At 37.3% G+C, this 19,083-nt stretch overlaps 1 protein-coding gene across 1 annotated transcript in view; it reads left to right on the plus strand.

Annotated features, from left to right (window-relative positions):
- LOC306865962 (mediator of RNA polymerase II transcription subunit 13-like) overlaps positions 1–19,083 on the plus strand; it is a 64,244-nt gene that overhangs the window by 19,457 nt on the left and 25,704 nt on the right. Inside the window, exons 3-4 of the mRNA XM_079410839.1 lie at positions 189–357; positions 13,562–13,707. Coding sequence (XP_079266965.1) covers positions 189–357; positions 13,562–13,707 — 315 coding nt within the window. The remainder of the gene's footprint in view (positions 1–188; positions 358–13,561; positions 13,708–19,083) is intronic.

Genomic DNA, 19,083 nt, shown 5'->3' on the forward strand with positions numbered 1-19,083 from the left:
TACATTTCTTGTTTTGTTTTTTTTGTGTGAAAAAAAAAAAAAAAAAAAAAAAAAATGTAAATCTGCTTTCTTGTGTGTGTTCTGCCACTCACTTCTGCAAATTGCATTCCTGTACGAACAGCAGATCAGCTGTTTATAGACAGCAGCAGGTTGGTGACCGGGGCTCTGTGTGTTTGTTCTCTCCACAGGCGAGGATGACGGCGTGTGGGAGAGCGGTCTGTCCTACGAATGTCGAACTCTTCTCTTCAAGGCCATTCACAACTTGCTGGAGCGCTGTCTGATGAACCGTAGTTTCGTGCGCATCGGAAAATGGTTTGTCAAACCCTATGAAAAGGATGAGAAGCCCATTAACAAGAGGTAAGACTACTATTTCATTCAGCTGTTCTTTAATTTACTCATATTGTCTTAAATGGATTTTATGTTATCTGTAAGGATAAGGATTCATTCGATCACAGCTTTAATGGAGCTTGTAATTTTTGCATCCTCCACTAAGGTGCTTGCTTTAGAGAAAAGCTTGTTCATGAAGCTCAGGATTCTATACAGAGTAAGATCTAGACCAGGTGGCCTCAAATCAACCACACTTCCTTTACAGTCTGACACCAAAACATGAATATCATTGCTGTCAAAGCATATTTACATACTATCTCAGTGGGGATTTGAATACAGACCTGGTTGCTTATCCACAGATTGGCTACTTGCACTACGGTGCAATAATATTTTTTTTTTAAATGCTGTTCTCAGGGTGCAATATGCTCTTGTGTGTTTGTGTACATTAGATTCTTGCAGGCGTGCAAGTGCTCTGTCTCCAGCGCTGGATTTCTCCCTGTCAGCATCTGTGCTCTTTGATAAGAAACTGAGACTACGTGTGTAGAGGTGGAAAAAAAAAAAGAGCAGCTTGGCTTTCCCCTGCCTCTGCCACAGTTCTCTCGTCACAGTGTCATTTATTTGCACTCTTCTCTTATCTTGCTCAAGGTCATTTATACACTCTATTAGCGCAGCCAGACAGCTTTCAAGTAATTTCAGAATATTTTTTTCTTTTTGTCGTGCTACAAATCACAGTTAAGGTTGAACATCTTCAAATGCAATGCAAGATATGTATTTGAGGCCTTGTTTAATACTGAAATTAATATTTTAATTCTAGAGTCTTTGAATTGGAAGGATCGGAGGCTGATTGTTAAACATGGTTAAAACACACATTCCTTTGAGGTCTGTTAACAAGGCTCTAACTGTGAGTCTGTGTTTTATAGCTCTGTCTGTCTGCAAATCACTGCGAAGTGACACAAAAAAGGAACAACAGCGTTTCCTCCTTCAGCTCACCCTCTTTCACTCACACACAGGCACTTTCCTTCTCTCCCTCCCTCTTTCTATTAGTAGTTTCCTTTAGTGTTGTGGGAGTGGTAGATTCAGCAGTCATAGACATTCAGTTGCTCTAATTTTCTAATATATATATATTTTTTTGCCACTAGTAGTTGAAACCAAATGATGACTCAAGTCACCGCCATGACTCAACATGTTAACCACGGCATACAGACTCATTATTAATTGCATACTTCCATATTTACTACATACTTTCGACTCTTCTCAGTCCACAGAATCTTCCCCCTCTTCTATTGTAAATTGATGAAACATTTAGACTCCTTACATTATTGGTCAAATGTTTGAGGTCTGTAATGTTTAAAAAAAATGTCCTATACTTACCAAGGCTGCATTTATTTAATGAAAAATACCAATAAAACAATAATATTGTGAAATATTACAATTGGTATGGTTTTAATGTTTTAAAATTGTATTTATTCCTGTGATGGCAAAGCTGAATTTTCAGCAAACATTTGTCCAGTCTTCATTGTCACATGATCCTTCAGAAATCAGTCTAATATGCTGATTTGGAGCTCAAAAAACATTTCTTATTACTTTCAATGTTAAATATTGTTGTGCTGCAGTAATATGTATTATATATATAACATTGTATAATATAAAATATAGTATAATATAATTTATTTATTTATTGTTGTTTGCGGAATAGAAAGTAAATTATACATGTCTTTACTGTCACTTTTGGTAAATGTAATACATATGGCTGAATAAAACTTCTTATAAAAAATAAAAAATAAAATAAAAACCACACTGACCACAAATGTTTGAACGATAATGTACTTTTAAGCACGACCCTTAATGTCAAAGCACTGTGTGATCTCTTGTGTCGAGAGTTTCTGCAGATTCCAACCACTGGTCTGTGTACAGCTTTAATTCATAATACATAGTGTCTCATATTAGAAAAATCTGAATCCTCATTTTCTCATTAAGAGTCAGACTGTGTGGTAAAACATCTTAATTTGTGTAAGTGGTCGTTTTGTATGAGTTTTCACTCCCTACATCCCTATGACAAGATAATATGAACTGAAGGGATCTGATTCTCAATCGGTGCTCACTGAGCCTTTTAAAAAACAGACTCGGAGGCAGAGGAGCGGAGAACACGGTGTAGTAATGGGCTGTATGGTGATTAGCATTTCTGCCTGCTACACTGATTCCCAAAGCCTGCTTGCATTTCTCTTAGTGCCAAATCCCTCAGTGATGGCTTGTGTGTTATGTGTGTGTGTGGTTTTTTTTTTTTTTTTTTTTTTTTTTTTCCAGCAAGGAGGTGTTTAATTTTGTCCCCGAAGAGCCACCGTAGCAGAACATACGTGTCCCTTAGTGGATATCACCTGTCACAAATATGGCAGTGGATTGCTGTGTGCCATAGAAACTCAAAACACCTCTGATTCCTCACAGGACTCCATTCATAAACTGGCAGGGCCATCTTAACAGAGTGACTACAGCTATCCTTTTGAAACTAGATATTATAATGTTTGATGCCTAGATTAATTTGTAGCATTTTCTTTTTTAAAAGTTCAAAAGCTTGGGGAGTTAAAAAAACAACAACAACAAAAAACTTGTATTTAGCAAGGGCACATTAAAATGACGGTAAAGACATTATAATTTTACAACAAAAAAAAATCAAATAGATACTGTTCTTTTGAATGCTTAAATTTGTTGAAATAGACAACAGTTATTCTAAGTTGTAATATTTCAGTGCTATTGGATTTACTGTATTTTTGATTAAATAAATGCAGGCTTAAAGAGATGACTTTCAATATTTGTAAAACATCTTACCGAACCCAAACTTTTAAACAGTGGTGTAAATGATGATTGTTGTTTTTAAGTTGTCTTTAACCTCTGTGGACTGTTTAGCTTAGGAAGGTGTGTTTAAGGAGTGGAGCCATACTCGCAGTGCAGACATAAACGCTTGTGTTCTCTTTTGAGGGATTACATTAGTGAACCTGTTAGACTTCGGGCCTGTGTTGTCCCCACCTTTGCTTGTCCTGACGCCCGCCCTCTAGATCTTTCCGCACGGAAAACACAGAAAGCCTCTGCAGCGCCGCTGGCTTCCTCTCTCTCTCTTTCCCTGCAGGTTTTTTAAGAATTCCAGCTTGTGAATAGACCCAAACCCTTCCTGTTCTGTTCTGCGCTGTTGTCTTGCGTATGAGCACACAGTGTCTTGTGGTTTTACTATAATTAGAGGATCTGTGGGGAACGGAGCTCGGAAGCCAGGCTCCGAGGAATGCCAGAGAGCTTGTTTTGTTGTATTAGATTTTTTTTAATTTATTTTGAAATGGTCAGCACACTCCAGCCATATGTAGATCTGTGTAGTTTATGTGTGTGTTTGTTGTAACTAGGCTCAGTCACTAGGTGGTTCTCTCATTGGCTGGCTGTACTGTCACACGGCGCTGCTCTGTAACCAAACCCCGATGTGTTTTAGCTACTTACATCATCCTTCATACAGGTCAGAGCTGTGATCGTTCTCTCTCTCTCTCTCTCTCTCTCTCTCTCTCTCTCTCTCTCTCTCTCATGGTGGGTGTGAGCAGCAGATCTGTTTCCATGGCTAATCCACAGATCCAGTGTGTTCTTTTATGGGCAGTGATCACGGGGGAGCTGGGCGATGCGTGAGCCAGTGCAGAACATGATGCATCCCCTGCACGTCACTGCACATTACTCAACAATTATTGTGGTGTAATGTCGCAGTCATACTGTAAAGGGTATTTAAGATGCATCTGTGATTTTTCTGTTTGTTTAGTAGGGCGGCAGAGGAGACAGACTGTGGCTGCAGCGCTGAATATATCCATCAGCATACCTGTCTGCGTGAAACCGCGCACATTTCTGCACATCTGTGTACACCCACAGAAATCTCATGTAATAAGATCATGCGCTTGCGTCGGCACAAAATCATTTGCATGCGGAAATGCAGGCACGGACTCCCTTGACATGCACACTTATGACAAACTACAAGCTAGGATGCTTTTATAGGGGTTTGCACACAACTGTCACAAACACATTCACACACCAGCAGATGCAACATCTTTTCAGCGACGGGATTCTGCAGAGAACGAAGTGGCATGTGATCTGCTGTGTTTATCTATTATGAATGAACTTGCTGTAGCTATACTGCTAAAAGGATGAATTTATCCACACCAGTTTTCTTTGTTTCGATCACAACCAGGCCCATCTTTGCTCTCATGTGACATCTATAATTTGTTAAAAAAAAAAATCCAATCTCTCAATAAATGCATGTTCATTAGTGATGCACTAAAATGAAGATTCTAGATGCACTTGGCTGAAACTGAAACCAAAAATACATTTTATATGATAATCAATTAATTATTGAACTGTATTTAATAATACTTTTTTTTGCTGTTTTTTTTTTGTCATCTTTATACGTACTAATAAACAGCCAATATGTTAATAATAGACATTCTAAGAAGCAACTAGTTAATGGTGAGAATTGCTCCTTATTCTAAAGTGTTAACATTTTTTCTTATGCTTTTCTAGGCTATTAAGTTTACAGTGCCCTGAAAATTTTTTTGCATATTTGTCACACTTGAATGATTCAGATCATCAAACAAATTTTAATATTACACAAAGATAACCCGAGTAAATACAAAATGCGGTTTTGAAATTATTTCATTTATTAAGGGAAAAAAGCAGTCCAAACTTGCCTGGCCCTATGTGAAATAGGAATTACCCCCTAAATCTAATAACTGGTTGTGCCACCCTTTGCAGCAACAACTGCAGTCAGCTGTTTGTGATAACTGGCAATGAGTCTTACACGTCACTGTGGATGAATTTTGGCCCACTCTTCTTTGAAGAATTGTTTTAATTCAGCCACATTGGAGGGTTTTCGAGCATGAATGGACAGTTTAAGGTTATGCCACAGCATTTCAATCAGATTCAAGTCCGGACTTTGATTTGGCCACTTCAAAACCTTAATTTAGCTTTTTCTTGAGCCATTCAGAGGTGGACTTGCTGGTGTGTTTGGGATCATTGTCCTGCTGCATAACCCAAGTGCGCTTGGTCACAAACTGAAAGCCGGACATTCTCCTTCAGGATTTTCTGATAGAGTGCCGAATTCATGGTTCCATCAATTATGGCAAGTCATCCAGGTCCTGAAGCTGCAAAGCAGCCCCAGACCATCACACTATCACCACCATGTTTGACTGTTGGTATGATGGTCTTTTTATGAAATGCTGTGTTAGTTTCACCCCAGGAAACGGGACGCACACCTTCCAAAAAGTTCAACTTTTGTCTCACCAGTCCACAGAATATTTTCAATATTTTTCCCTTAAATTAAATCATTTAAAAACTACTTTTTGTATTTATTTGCATTATCTTTGTGTAATATTACAATTATTTTGATCTGAATCTTTTGTGTGAGACAAATAAGCAAAAAAGACCAGGAAGGAGTCAAAAATCTTTTCACGGCACTGTATGTGGACTACGTGTCACCATAAAGTTGTTAATTTTTTATTAAAAATTATAAAGTCAAATTAATACGAACTATATGCATGAATGAATGAATCATTTACAATAACGTGCATTTAGAAAATAGGGTGAATTTTCAGTTCATGCTGAATTTAAAGATGTCATTATGCTTTTAGCTACCAATCAGAATTTGGTGCTTTGTTTCACAAATTTTACCATGTTTAAATACATTAAATGTCATTAAATGGGACCTTTTCTATGTCATTGCAATTTGGATGGGAACCAAACAGTAGATCCAGCGTGTGTGTGTGTGCAGAATTGATTCATGCTGAAACTTCAAAGGCATGTCCAGATTATATCATTATTGTCTGATAACCATTTTTCTACCCATCAATCCTGGGCAGGTTCAAATAAACTCACACTATAGTAAATCTGGGCTGGTGTAAATCTAGCTCCTTTCTGCTCCTTTCTGAGCTCAGTTCCACAGGACTGATGTGAGATTCCTGACATTCCAGAATTCTTTAGAATTGGTTAATTCTAAAGTGTCAACTCCCTTTCTCCAATTTTATCAGTTTCTCTCACCTTTTCATTCTCATCGGGTTCGTCGTCTCCTCAGATACTCACTACACTCTGGCCTTGACTGAAGCTCCTATCTAGCTCTAAGGGAGTGTCTGTGTGCAGAGTGTCCGTTGTGGATAGATTTACAATCCATGGAGATGTTCCAGGGTCTCCGGTCTGGCACCTCCCCTTATTTTCAAAAAGCATGTTGATTAAAATGGTCCTTTTTTACTGTAAAGTTTAATTTTGTGGTTGAAAATTTATGGACGGTGCATTGAGGAAGCCAGGGTGGAATGGCCTGCTTTAGAGGGGTGTGTTGGCTCAAGGAGCATTACAGAGTAAATCTACATCAGCTTGGATTCAAAAGTCCAAAAAGAAAGAAAAATCAGTCTAGCTGTCAAATATTTGTGGCTCAGAAATTACAGCTTTAAAAGCCAAATACAGTATCTAGGGAGCACGGCCGTAGCCAGCTATGAGGTCACCGAGGTCCGGACCTCGGTCATTTTTTTTATATTCAAAAATAAAATCTCAAGCTCTCTGAATGATTATTTAGCCGTTTAAACCACCTCATATCACATGAGTGTTTGCAATTCATGTTGCTGCGAGAAGCTAGCGCAGTGAACGGCGCTTGAGAGCGCGTTGAGTGAGAGCGCGGGTGCAGTCTCCGTTTGTTGCCAGATCCACCTATTATACGTGTTTTTGACTCGTTTTTCCAATTTATTGTGACACTTTGGGACGTTTATAAAGTGGAAAGTTCAACGTTAGTGTTAGTGATATATTCTTATTTACAAAACACAAGCTTTGAACTTATTTCGGATATCTTTTTCTTTCTTTTTGTAATTGCTTGTTTTTCGTAGCAATATCTGGCAACATTGTACATTCATAAAAAAAGCTTATAGACAATCTGTAACTTAATTGCTGACAGGAAGATACCACAATCGGTAAGACAAACGCAGTGATCATCGTTAATATCTAAAAGAAATGTATAACACTATCAAAAACAATAGCATAATACAAATCTGTTTGTTACAGAATGAAATAGGCTAACTTACTATGCCAAATAACGTTAACGTTACTGGCCAGCAGACGTCTCATGCTCTTTAGTTAACCTTAAGTCATCAAAAAACATTAATTAAAGCAGTGTTTCTCAACTGGTGGGTCGCAAAAACGTTTTGAGTGGGTCGCGGAGTGTGCAGTCAAAGAAACAACAAACGTAATTCTGTTTTTTCTGACGCTAGACTATTATTTTGAAAGACGTGCGTGAAAGCGGTTGACTCTTCTATCAGTAGGCCTACCTGAGAAAAACGCTTTTTCCTCATTCAGTATCTACGGTCAAATGAGATGTTGTCAAGTTTTATGTCGGTGTCATTATTCTAACGTTATTTTTATAACTTGTTATAAAATAAAAATTCCCTCACCTAAAAAAAAAAAAACTTTCCAGTCCTGTCAGTCATACTGTGCTGGTTGCGCGCACTCTTCAATTACACTGCAAATTTACCATGGTAACAGACCTTAACCCTCAAAATGCCACTTTATTTTCACTGTGTTTTTTTGTAATGTATTTCTAAATGACTGTGGTCTCATCACATACCAACTTATTAACAAAAACTGTTTTGGAATTGCTACCTTACCTTTACCTGTTACCTTATACCTCATTCTCATCAGTATGTGCATTTTCTTATATACAGTGTGTATGTGTGTGTGTGTGTGTGTGTGTATATATATATATATGCAAAAGCCTCTAAGTGCCATCTGAAAATTTCTTCTAGAATGGTCATTTTTATCAAGCTCGTATATTTAAGTTCAGTAATTTCACTTAAATGACAATTAATAGGTCATTTTAATTGTCATTTAAGTGAAATTACTGAACTTAAATATACGAGCTTGATAAAAATTATCATTCTAGAAGAAATTTTCAGACGGCATATATATATATATATATATGTATGTCAATTTCCAAAAAAAAAAGGGTCGCAGCTTACTGTCCATGGTAAAATGTGGGTTCAATGGCCTAACCAGTTGACAACCACTGCATTAGAGCACAGCCAAAGTTATTATTACTTATCCATATAGCAATGTTTATTATGGAAATCTATTACAGTAATCAGTATTGTTACATAGCCCATTGTGATGCAATAAAGAAGGTCTAATTTAACAATGTTTATCCTCCAAAACAGACAGAACAGAGAGAGTGTAGAATGGCAAAAAGGTTCCGGCAAAATACATTAGATGTATTTCTTAAAAAAAAGCCTAAATTGAAAGACACACACACACACAAACACGCGCACACACACACACACACACACACAGAGAAACACTATAGCAAATAGCCTGTAAATAGTTTGTAACATGTAAAACATTATATTGAATAAAAAATATTTCACAATCATCTACATGTCTGTCTATTTTGAAGTTTAGGCTATATGTAGTACATTTGTGGGTGTTATTATAGCACAATTCTTAACACCTTACTTCGGACCTCACTAATTTTCAAACCCTGGTTACGGCCTTGCTAGGGAGCGTCTGTAATGATTGTTTTTTGTTTATTAGTTTTAAAAACAAATTTCGCATTGAAGTGTTCTTCAAAACCCATCCGCATGTGGCTGTTGTGATAATCTTTGTAAAGATTGAGAGTCTCCGAGGCATGCAGCCAATCAGGTCCTCTTTTAGTTCGAACGTTGGCTTTGTATTTAGTGAATGCCTGTTACATAAGATCAATAAACATTTAATTAGCATAAGTGACTGTTGACTAACAAACGTTTTGTTTGAGAAAAGTCTCGCCGGGTTTGTTCAGCTGTTATGACAAGGCAAACAGCTAAAGCACGCAGAATACGAGCTCTAGTCATCGAGTCTAGAGGCTTTTTAAGTTCTCTTATTGACTCTAAGCGCTTCGTTTAAAGGCCACGTTATATGAATGAGTGAGATGATGTCCTCTTCCGTGTGTATAAAGGCTTTGTTTGGAGGATCTTTGGTGGATGCAGTAGACCGTGTATGTTTGTGTGTGTTAACTGCCGTTGCTCTGTGGTCGACTGCTTTAATCTGAAGGTATTTCAGAGAGTCTCAGTTCTCTATTCGTGGTAAAGACGCTGCTGTTAGTAATGCACTTCAGTACTGTGCCTGACATCTTCCAGGGCTTTGGTTTGGAGAGAGGGTGTGTAACGGCATGTTCTACAGTTGATCATCTGATCTTGCTACTGTTATTGGTCAGATGATGGAAGACAGACAGTTTGTCATGTGGTTTAGATGCTTGTGTTAAAGGGGTAGTTTGGGGTAGAATAAATGACAATTTCTGATGTTTGTCCTGACTGTTACCACATCATTTCTCATTTAACATTAACAAACTAGTGATGATTTAGTGTTATTTATGTACTGTATATTTTGAAATTGCTTAGATTTTTAGATTTTCTATTTTCATTTTAAGTGAAGTTTTTATAAATTTGTGTAGCTTTTTTTCCCCCAGTTTTCATAACACTAACACACTCATATGACTGAAGCGGGATTCATCCAGCAGCTCTTTGACAGGACAGTTAAATGCAAGACAATTAGATGTAAAGTATTTTGGATGCTTTTCAGATGACTCTGCCAAGAGGCTGCAGACACCACCTGTTTGTGTGCCTGGGTGTGCTGTGTGTGTAAAGTCGTTGAGTTGAGATGTGAAGTGTGTTTGTGGGTTTTGTAGTAGGAGTTTGCTACACCCTGACCAGAGCCACTGCTTTCAGGAAGTCGGTAACAACCCAATACTACAGCTGTAGAATGTTACCTCTGTTTTTCCTCTTACTTTCTCATGCTGTTTTTCTCACCACAAGCTGTTTTTAATTTTGTAAAAATGGTCCGTTTTCTCTCTTCATGTTACCTATTTGTGACCTCTTGCCCTTTCTTTTCTTCCTTTCTTGCTTTTTAGCTGGAAATGCAATGGATTATCTTGTGACATCAGGAGTAGTGTTGTCCTAAACTCTTATTTTTGGCCTCTGTTGACTAGTGCAGGGGGACCATAAAACCATTTTGCAATTGTGTTTGTTTGAAATAAAGTACCGTTCAAAAGTTTGGGATTATGATGAAAAAAAATGTTTTTGGAAAAAGTATCTCATGCTCAAGACTGCAGTTATTTGATCAAATATACAGTAAAAGTAATATTGTGAAATATTATTGCAGTTTAAAATAACTATTTATAAAAACTATAAATAAAAAAAACTATTTTCTAAAATTTATTCCTATCATGCAAAGTTGAATTTTCAGCATCATTACTTCAGTCTTCAGTGTCACATGATCCTTCAGAAATCATTCTAATATGCTCATTTGCTGCTCAGGAAACATTTCTTATCAGTGTTGTAAACAGGTGTGCTTAATATTTTCTGGAAACCATGATGATTTAAGTTGTTTTTGATTGAAAAAATCAAAAGAACAGCATTTAAGACATGAATCTTTTATAACAATATGAATGTCTTAATTATCTGTTTTCACCCATTTATTACCTCTGCTGAATAGGAGTGTTAATTTCTTAAAAAATATATATATACTGACCCTAAACCTTTTAATAGTGGTGTATGTTATATTTAAGTATTTTTATTTGGCTGTATCTTTCTTTGCTTATATGTGACAAACAGCTCAGCTGAAGGTGAATTTTAATTAATCTTTGGTAACCTAAGTCTGATGATGAATTGCACAGGGATAAGTTGCTATAAGTTGTTGCTCCTGTTACTTTCTCTTTAGTTTTTTCTTTTTTTTTTTTTAGGTGAGTGTTACTTTTGGATCCTGGTTGAGTGTGAACTCAGGCAGGGACAGTGGTTGGTTACAGGTCATGTTTTTGTTTTGGGGTTGGTCAGTGATGCACACACTGATTGCTCTGTCTGCTGCTGAATAGAGAACTTCAGGAGCATGCTGTTATTGAGCTCAGTGTGTGTGTAGACCATGTGATCAAATGTGATGGTGCAGCAGTATTTAGCTTACCCAGAGAGCCTCCTTTTGTGTGCATTGTTGTTGAGAAAGTTTAAGACCGGTGTGCGACTGAAATAACAAAGCAATGGCGTCAAATCGCAGTTGCGATACTGTCTCTACAGGGGGCAGCCTGCTATAAAACATTCTCCCTAGCAAAGTCCGAGAGCTGTAGAAATGCAAGGGGTCTGTGTGGCATGTTTACTCGGTTTAGATGTGACGTAGTTGCAAATCAGTGTCTGTCTCTGTGGGTTAGTGGCTGAATGTCTTCTATGGTTCTCTCACTCTCTAAATGCAGATGTTTGGCTAGTGTCCATACTGATGGCGCGATGCCTATACTTTGTTTTTGGAGAGACTTTCTTTGGGTTTATGACCGTCATTATAAAGCAGTTGGAGCAAATAACACTGCACTGCACAAGTGTTGTGGTAGTTGCTAAGGTGTTATAAGTGGTTGCTAGGGTCAGAAAGTCAGAAAAGCAAAGTCTTTGTTATTCTTATCCCTAGATATACACTATATTGCCAAAAGTATTGGGTCACCCCCTTCTAATGATGTTTGACTATTTTAGTAATTTCTATGAGTACAAATCTTAATGTTTAAGCATATAATGATATTCTAGGGAATTGTGTGCTTCTAATTTTATAGCAACAGTTTGGACGGGACCCTTTTCTATTCTAACATGACAGTGCCTCTGTGTATAAGGTACGGTTCAAAAAGACATGATTGATTCAGTCAGTGTGGAAGAACTTGACTGGTCTGCAGAAAACCAAGTCCTGATCCCAGCTGAACACCTCTGGTGTGACTTTATATGCAGACCTTGAGCCAAAAACTCATCACCAAACACCAATGACTTGTACATAAGGGTACAGTCATTTTAGACACGTCCAAAACTGTTGCAGCAGAGATGGAAATACAATTTTTAAATACATGAATTATGTTTCCATCTTTGTTGCCACAGTTTTGTTAGTGCCTTTTTCTGTTCTAAAGAAGGGGGTGTCCCAACACTTTTGTCCTTATAGTGTCTATACAAGTCATTGGTGTTTGGTGATGAGTTTTTGGCTCAAGGTCTGCATATAAAGTCACACCAGAGGTGTTCAGCTGGGATCAGGACTTGGTTTTCTGCAGACCAGTCAAGTTCTTCCACACTGACTGAATCGATCATGTCTTTTGAACCGTACCTTATACACAGAGGCACTGTCATGTTAGAATAGAAAAGGGTCCCGTCCAAACTGTTGCTATAAAATTAGAAGCACACAATTCCCTAGAATATCATTATATGCTTTAGTAATTTCTATGAGTACAAATCTTAATGTTAAAGTATTCAAACATGTTCATTAGAAAGGGGTGACCCAATACTTTTGGCAATATAATGTAGTTTGCGTTCCTCCTTCAGTGCAAGTTGTTGTCATTTTAACGTGTTCAGGGATAAAATCTGATTGCTTAGAAAATTAATAGCATAACTCTTCTCAAACTACATTTGAGGTGTCATTCATGTCCGTGTCACAAACTTTGTGTGATTTGAAGTGTAATACTTAGGTTTAGGGGGCTTGTTCAGATGTCTAACCTTAAGTATGAGCAATAGTAAATACAGAAGTTGTCGTAGTAAGCGTAATTAATTCATGCAGGAACTTGCCTTTATTTCACAAATGTTTCCTTTTTAAAGCTTAATGCAATGACATTTCATGGAAATACAAGAGGGTTTTTCTGGTTTAGTCATTTTGCCATTGGACTAGTTTTGCTTTAAGATGCTTTAATGCCTGCAATGATTCCAGATCAGCAGAGCAACTCTAATGCGCCGTGGAACGAAGGATTTTAAACACATATTAGGAAGCTGGCGTAGTTTGGACTCATTTTCACAGAGCTCAGAGTGTGACTAATGTAGAAGAAGTGTTATTGTCCTGTTACATATATTAAAGGTCCTCATGTATATTCATGAGGAGAAGGGTCAAACACAGTGTAATCCTTGAGGTCAAAGAGCAGACACTTGCATCTCAATGGCATGTGATGTTTCTCATGCATTTGAGATATTGACAGTACTGTTTTTAGAGTTACAAATGAATCACATTCTGTCTTAGGCATTTAATGATCACATCAGATGGTGATTAAATGATTCACAAGAGTTCAGTGACGCTGTTTATATGACTCATAAAGTATGTTAGAAATCCAGTCAGATGATCCGTAGTTGTTGGGTCTTTATGATTAATCCATGTTTTTTTTCCTTTTGAGGCACATGTGCTACTGTGTAACTTAAACACCTGCCTCTCTATCTCTCTTTCTCAGAGAACACCTGTCTTGTTCTTTTACGTTCTTCCTGCATGGAGACAGTAATGTGTGCACCAGTGTGGAAATCAACCAGCACCAGCCTGTGTACCACCTGAGCGAGGAGCACCTGACACTGGCCCAGCAGGCCTCCAGCCCATTCCAAGGTGATAGAGCACTCTTTTTTTTTTTTTAAATGCTTTTAATATTTTTCCCCCCGTCTGTCCCCTTCTTTTGTCTCTCCTTTGCCTCTTTCTCTTTCCTGCATTTCCTTTCTGATTTGAAAGATGACGTTTATAATTAGTAAAGCCCAGTGGCATCCTGTCTGCCACTCTGTAGCTTGAAAGAATGAATAAATAAAATACAGAAATAGTGTTAGAGACCTTTTCCTGTTTTAGGTGCTTGAGGAAGAAGAAAGTATTCTTCATTACCGGAAACATGAGCAGTGCTCAACCACTAATGTTTTTTTTCAGAGATAACGGCACATCCTTAAATCTTGAAAATGTTTAAACTAGGGCACGGAGATATGTAAAAAATATTTAATCACGTTTTTTCTAATTTTTGCCCAGATATAGTTTAGAATCATTTGTTAAATGGCTTTTGATGTCGACATATACAGTAATAACCAAACCCTAACCTAAACTGAAACAAAACTGTATGATTTGAAGTTTTTATTTTTATATTGAGTTTTAAAGGGATAGTTCACCCAAAAATGAAAATTCTGTCCCTACCCATCCTCATGAACCTGTAAAACCTTAAGAATTAAGATATTTTCGATGAAATCCGAGAGCTTTCTGACCCTGCATAGACATCAATGCAACTACCACGTTCAAGGCCCAGAAAGGCAGTAAGGACATTGATAAAATACAATGTCGTTTGTAAACATCAGTGGTTCAACTTTAATTTTATGAAGCTCCTAAATACTTTTTGTGTGCAAAGAAAACAAATATAACAACTTACTAAAGTCGAATAGTAAAGTTAAGTGGGATTTCTTAAGAGCTGTTAGTGATGGTCATGTTAAGGAAGGCATTTTGCCATTTATGATCATGTGTCCCTGGGTGGGACATTTAGGCCTTTTAAAGTCACCATAAAATCAAAACGGACAATTCTTATTTTCTCAATCACATTTCCCCTCTCAACACCATCTCCTCTCTGGTGATTTGTGTTGACTGGTGTGAGGGCTGGGCACTAAGCCGTCTCCCGAGCAGCAATCTGCCACTCACATGAGATCGCAGCAATTAGCAAACAACGATCCAGTCAATTCCCAATGGACAAAATCAAGTCCCTCCCTTATTTTGTTTTTCTTTCTTTTTTCATTTGGAAAGTCATTTCACTTGGATTTACGTCACCTATAGGTAGGAAAAGTCGAATACAATTTCAGTTTCATGCTGACTTTAAAACCTTACCTGGGATTTCAAAGCCCTCGGTTGCTCTTATGCACCCAAGAACTGTCAGAAATATTCCTTAGTTTTTATTTTGAATGAATTTCATCCAGTATTATTCATTTTAGCTTGGCTGGAATGCTGTATTATCCACAGCCATGCACTAGATCACATCTGCCTTTGTTTTGCATAATTGAGATTGTTTGCAGTTCCTGCGAATTAACATTTTAAAAACATAATTCATCCTTTTGATGGGGAAATAACCTTTGCAGTGAGTCAGGAATGTGTGATGTGTCAATTGGAACCAGCTGACCTTTTTCTCGCTCGCCCGCTCTCTCTCGATCTCCTTTGGTCTGCTGCTCACCGTTTCTGACAGTCTCGGATTAGTGAGCGTGCGAGTGTTGCGACTATGACCTCATAAAGAGCAGTGAGAGGGGTGTAATGAACTCATAGCTCACTTAACCGAGCAGAAGAGAGATCGAGAGAGAGACTGGTAGTACACAGATTGCTTGACAGAATAAATGTGAGGTGAACCGTGTGATATTGGAATACATTTGTTTGCCTGTTTGTCTGAAAATTGCTTTATATCTGTGTGATGCCCCCAATCAAATGCGGACCAGAGCAGCAGACCCCTTTCTAATGATGGCCAAAGTGTTCATACCTCTTTAGTGGATTCAATGCTTCGAGCTTCCCCTGCCATGCAAATTCTGATCTTCTGCCTCACCACCTACCTGAAGAGCTCAACATGGGGCTTTCTTTCTGTAAATATTTTGCGTATCAGCCGAGTCTTTTTTTGATGCATTGTGACGAGGTAGCCATCCAGAGGCCAAATGAATTCCGCCCCCTCACCTTGGCTCGATCAGGGATCTGTCAGATATTAAAAGAGCTGTTTTTGCCCTGCGAACGAGCTGTTACAGCTTGTTTTTTCTAAATGTTTTGAAGCCAGGATAACGATCTCTGTTAGAGCGTTTAAATTTAAGCCGCCGTAAGCCATTAAAGATGAATCGTGCCTCCTTTCCATTTGTATAGCATCCGCCTGCCCCCATTCCCTCTTCCCATACCTCTTCCGGATGGACGGAGGTGTCCTCTGTCATTGTGGCTTTTATGGATTTGTGTGATGAAGGCCATGGAATGAGCCGGCTAATGGAAGGACACGGGATGGATTCATCCGCTCCCCCCTCCTTTTTCTCCCTGGAAGCTCCTTCCTCCTCCTAACCCCTAATACATGGATCAGTATATCAAGGTAGTTAAAGAAACACACAAGTACAGAATGAGATTTCCTTGGGAAAATTTGTGACTACCTACCTCAGTTGCTTTTTTAGGCATGAAAGCAGCATGTAACAGAGCTGCTCTTGAGAAACTGAAGTGTTTTGGTAAGATACCAGTAGAGTGAAAACTGCCGTTGCTTCCACGTTTGTGCTTCACCTTGTCTTGCGCGCTTTCCTGGTCTTTTTTCACCCTGTTTCTGTCTCTTTCCCTCTGAGTGACCTGTTTATTTAAGTTGGTTTATGGGCTCAGAATGAGCGCTGCTTGGCAGTAACTGGAGGCTGTGTTGATATGAAAGGCTTTCGGAAAGTGTCTGAGAGAAAGGAGGAAGGAAAGAGACCTGGCTGCAGTGGAGGAGTCATTTAAGACCACAGTTAATGAGGAACAGAAGTGGAGGGAGCGGTTGAGAGAGAGCCAGACGGGAGTGTTTGTACAGTGTTCCCCGCTTCATAGACTCATTTGCTTTGGCCCTGTTCTGATTACACGCTCCTTAGTCTTCATGTGTTTCTGCTACATATGCTGGGCTTTCTACGTTGTAAGAACCAGTTTGGAGCAACTTTCCAAGGACAACTCCAGATAAATGCCACTTGATTGTGTTTTGTTCTTTTGCTACTATTATGTTAACACAAGTACTTGTATGCGTAAACAAAAACTAATTAGGATACTAGGATAGATGATTTATTCAAGGGCAAAATGATGATTCAACGATACATGTTACATAGTCTTGGTAACTAATTTTGTGTACCAGCTAGTGCTGTCACAATCATGAGTTTATTAAATATCATGCAACTAATTTGCAGCTAACAATTTGATAACCTTTTTGCTCGTGTCGTTCACAGTGTAAGGATAAGGCACAAACCTTTACCTTTGATTTTTTTGTTGTCTTTTGTACAGAAATATTTAGTGCTGTCAAATAATCAATAGCGATTAAGTTTTTGCTTGCATTATATATTCGTGTCTACAGTGTATATTTATATATAAATACACACACATGCATGTATATATTTCAGAAAATGTTATGTTTGTGTATTAAATATATTTATATATAAAATAAATGAATATAAATATGTACACTGAAATGTAAATATTTTCTAAACGTATGTATATTTATATATACATAAATATACACCGTACAGACACACATTATGTAAACAAACTTTTATTTTGGATATGATTAAACGTTGGTCAGCACTAGAAAAATTGCATATTAGAATGACCCAATATTTTAAATGTTTATAGATATTTGTTAAATTATTATTTGTATAATATATAAATATTTTTATATTACTTAAAATGTAAAACTTAAATTTTTTATAAATGTATCATTTCAGCTTATTATTATTATTATTATTATTATTATTATTGACAGTTTTTGTGTGTGATAGCTCCTTTTCATTAACACTGTAAAATAACTACTACAACTATAATTGTAATATTATTAGAGTAAAAATTAGTGCTGTCAATCGATTAAAACATTTAATCACAGTTCATGACAGTTAATTATTAATCAGTTAATTATAATCACAGTCATGAACTGTGATTAATCACGATTAATCGTAAATTTAAAATACTAGGATTTACCTGTAAATGTGTTGAAATAAAGAGAGGCATAACAAACTAGTTTAAGAAAACATAACCTTTCACACCTCCGCCAGGTATGAGACATTAACTTAATCCTTATTATTCTTTTGTTTTTCAGCCTTTATCAGCCTTTATACGGGCAATAAAACGTTTACCAAGCCACTAGTGTTGTCAAAAATATTGCTATTTTGATAAATATCGATACTGAAATATCTGAACGGTACCAATATTAATTTCCCGAAGTATCGATACACCGATACTAGCCGAGCTGTCACTTTCACTTCTCTCCAAAGGCGCGTGGACAAGCACCACACGTGACCGCACTCGTCTCCTTCGCTCTGGTTAAATAGCAAAAGTGAAGTGAATAGAAAGATGACTGCTCTGGTTGTTAAAGAACACAGCAGGAGCGCTATCTGTAGGGATCTATGATCTCCGCGATGCAGAGAACGCCACGGAATCCAGTCATAAACACGGAATTTACAGTTTAACGCGGAATGTCACGGAATTTGTCAAAGTTTGGATGAATTAATCAAAAGTAGGTCATTACACTTAAATCAAATCGCGACATGGACTAGTATCTGTAAATATTAAGCTGCAAAAGTCGATTTAAATATGAATCCTGCATGTTCTGCGCGTCTCTGTGTGAATGTGCTGCACGTGCGGTTGTGTTTACTAATGTGGCGCTCGCGGTGATTTCAGCGTCTGCCGTCTCAATGAGGACATAAATACATCAACAATATCTCCAGAACTGATCTGAAAGGCACTTTACCAGCATTTTACCATTTAATTTGAGTAAAACTAGTGTCATATCATACACACACAGAACTTTAGAAGTATTCACGGCAACCCGTCAAAATAAAAGTTCAGTTTAACAGCCTATTAAAGACCGTGTGCCAGAAATAGGCTATATTACTATTATTTAGTAGAATGTACATAATACTACTACTTACTACTACTGTTAATTTTTTTAAAGAAATAATCACAAAATATTTTAATTTTAATAGTAAATCCCCTTCATTTGCCAAAAATGTAAATGTTTAATTTTCATTCATTCATATATAAATGAATTAAAATTGTTTTATGCCTTCATCTGATATCCAGTAAAATTTAAATACGCAACACAGAATTTCTGAGGGGGAAAACATTTCATAAGGCTACTGTAAGAATAAATAAAAATAGTTTGTATGCATTCAAATAATAGACATGCTAAAACACAGAATTTGGTAACAATAAAACATAAGGTGAGAAAAAAAACGTGTCATAAACGTGTCATTTTTGTTACACTTTTAATAAATTAAATGTTAAATTGTATAA

Source organism: Barbus barbus (genome assembly GCF_936440315.1).
Source record: "Barbus barbus genome assembly, chromosome: 47".
NCBI lineage: Eukaryota > Metazoa > Chordata > Actinopteri > Cypriniformes > Cyprinidae > Barbus > Barbus barbus.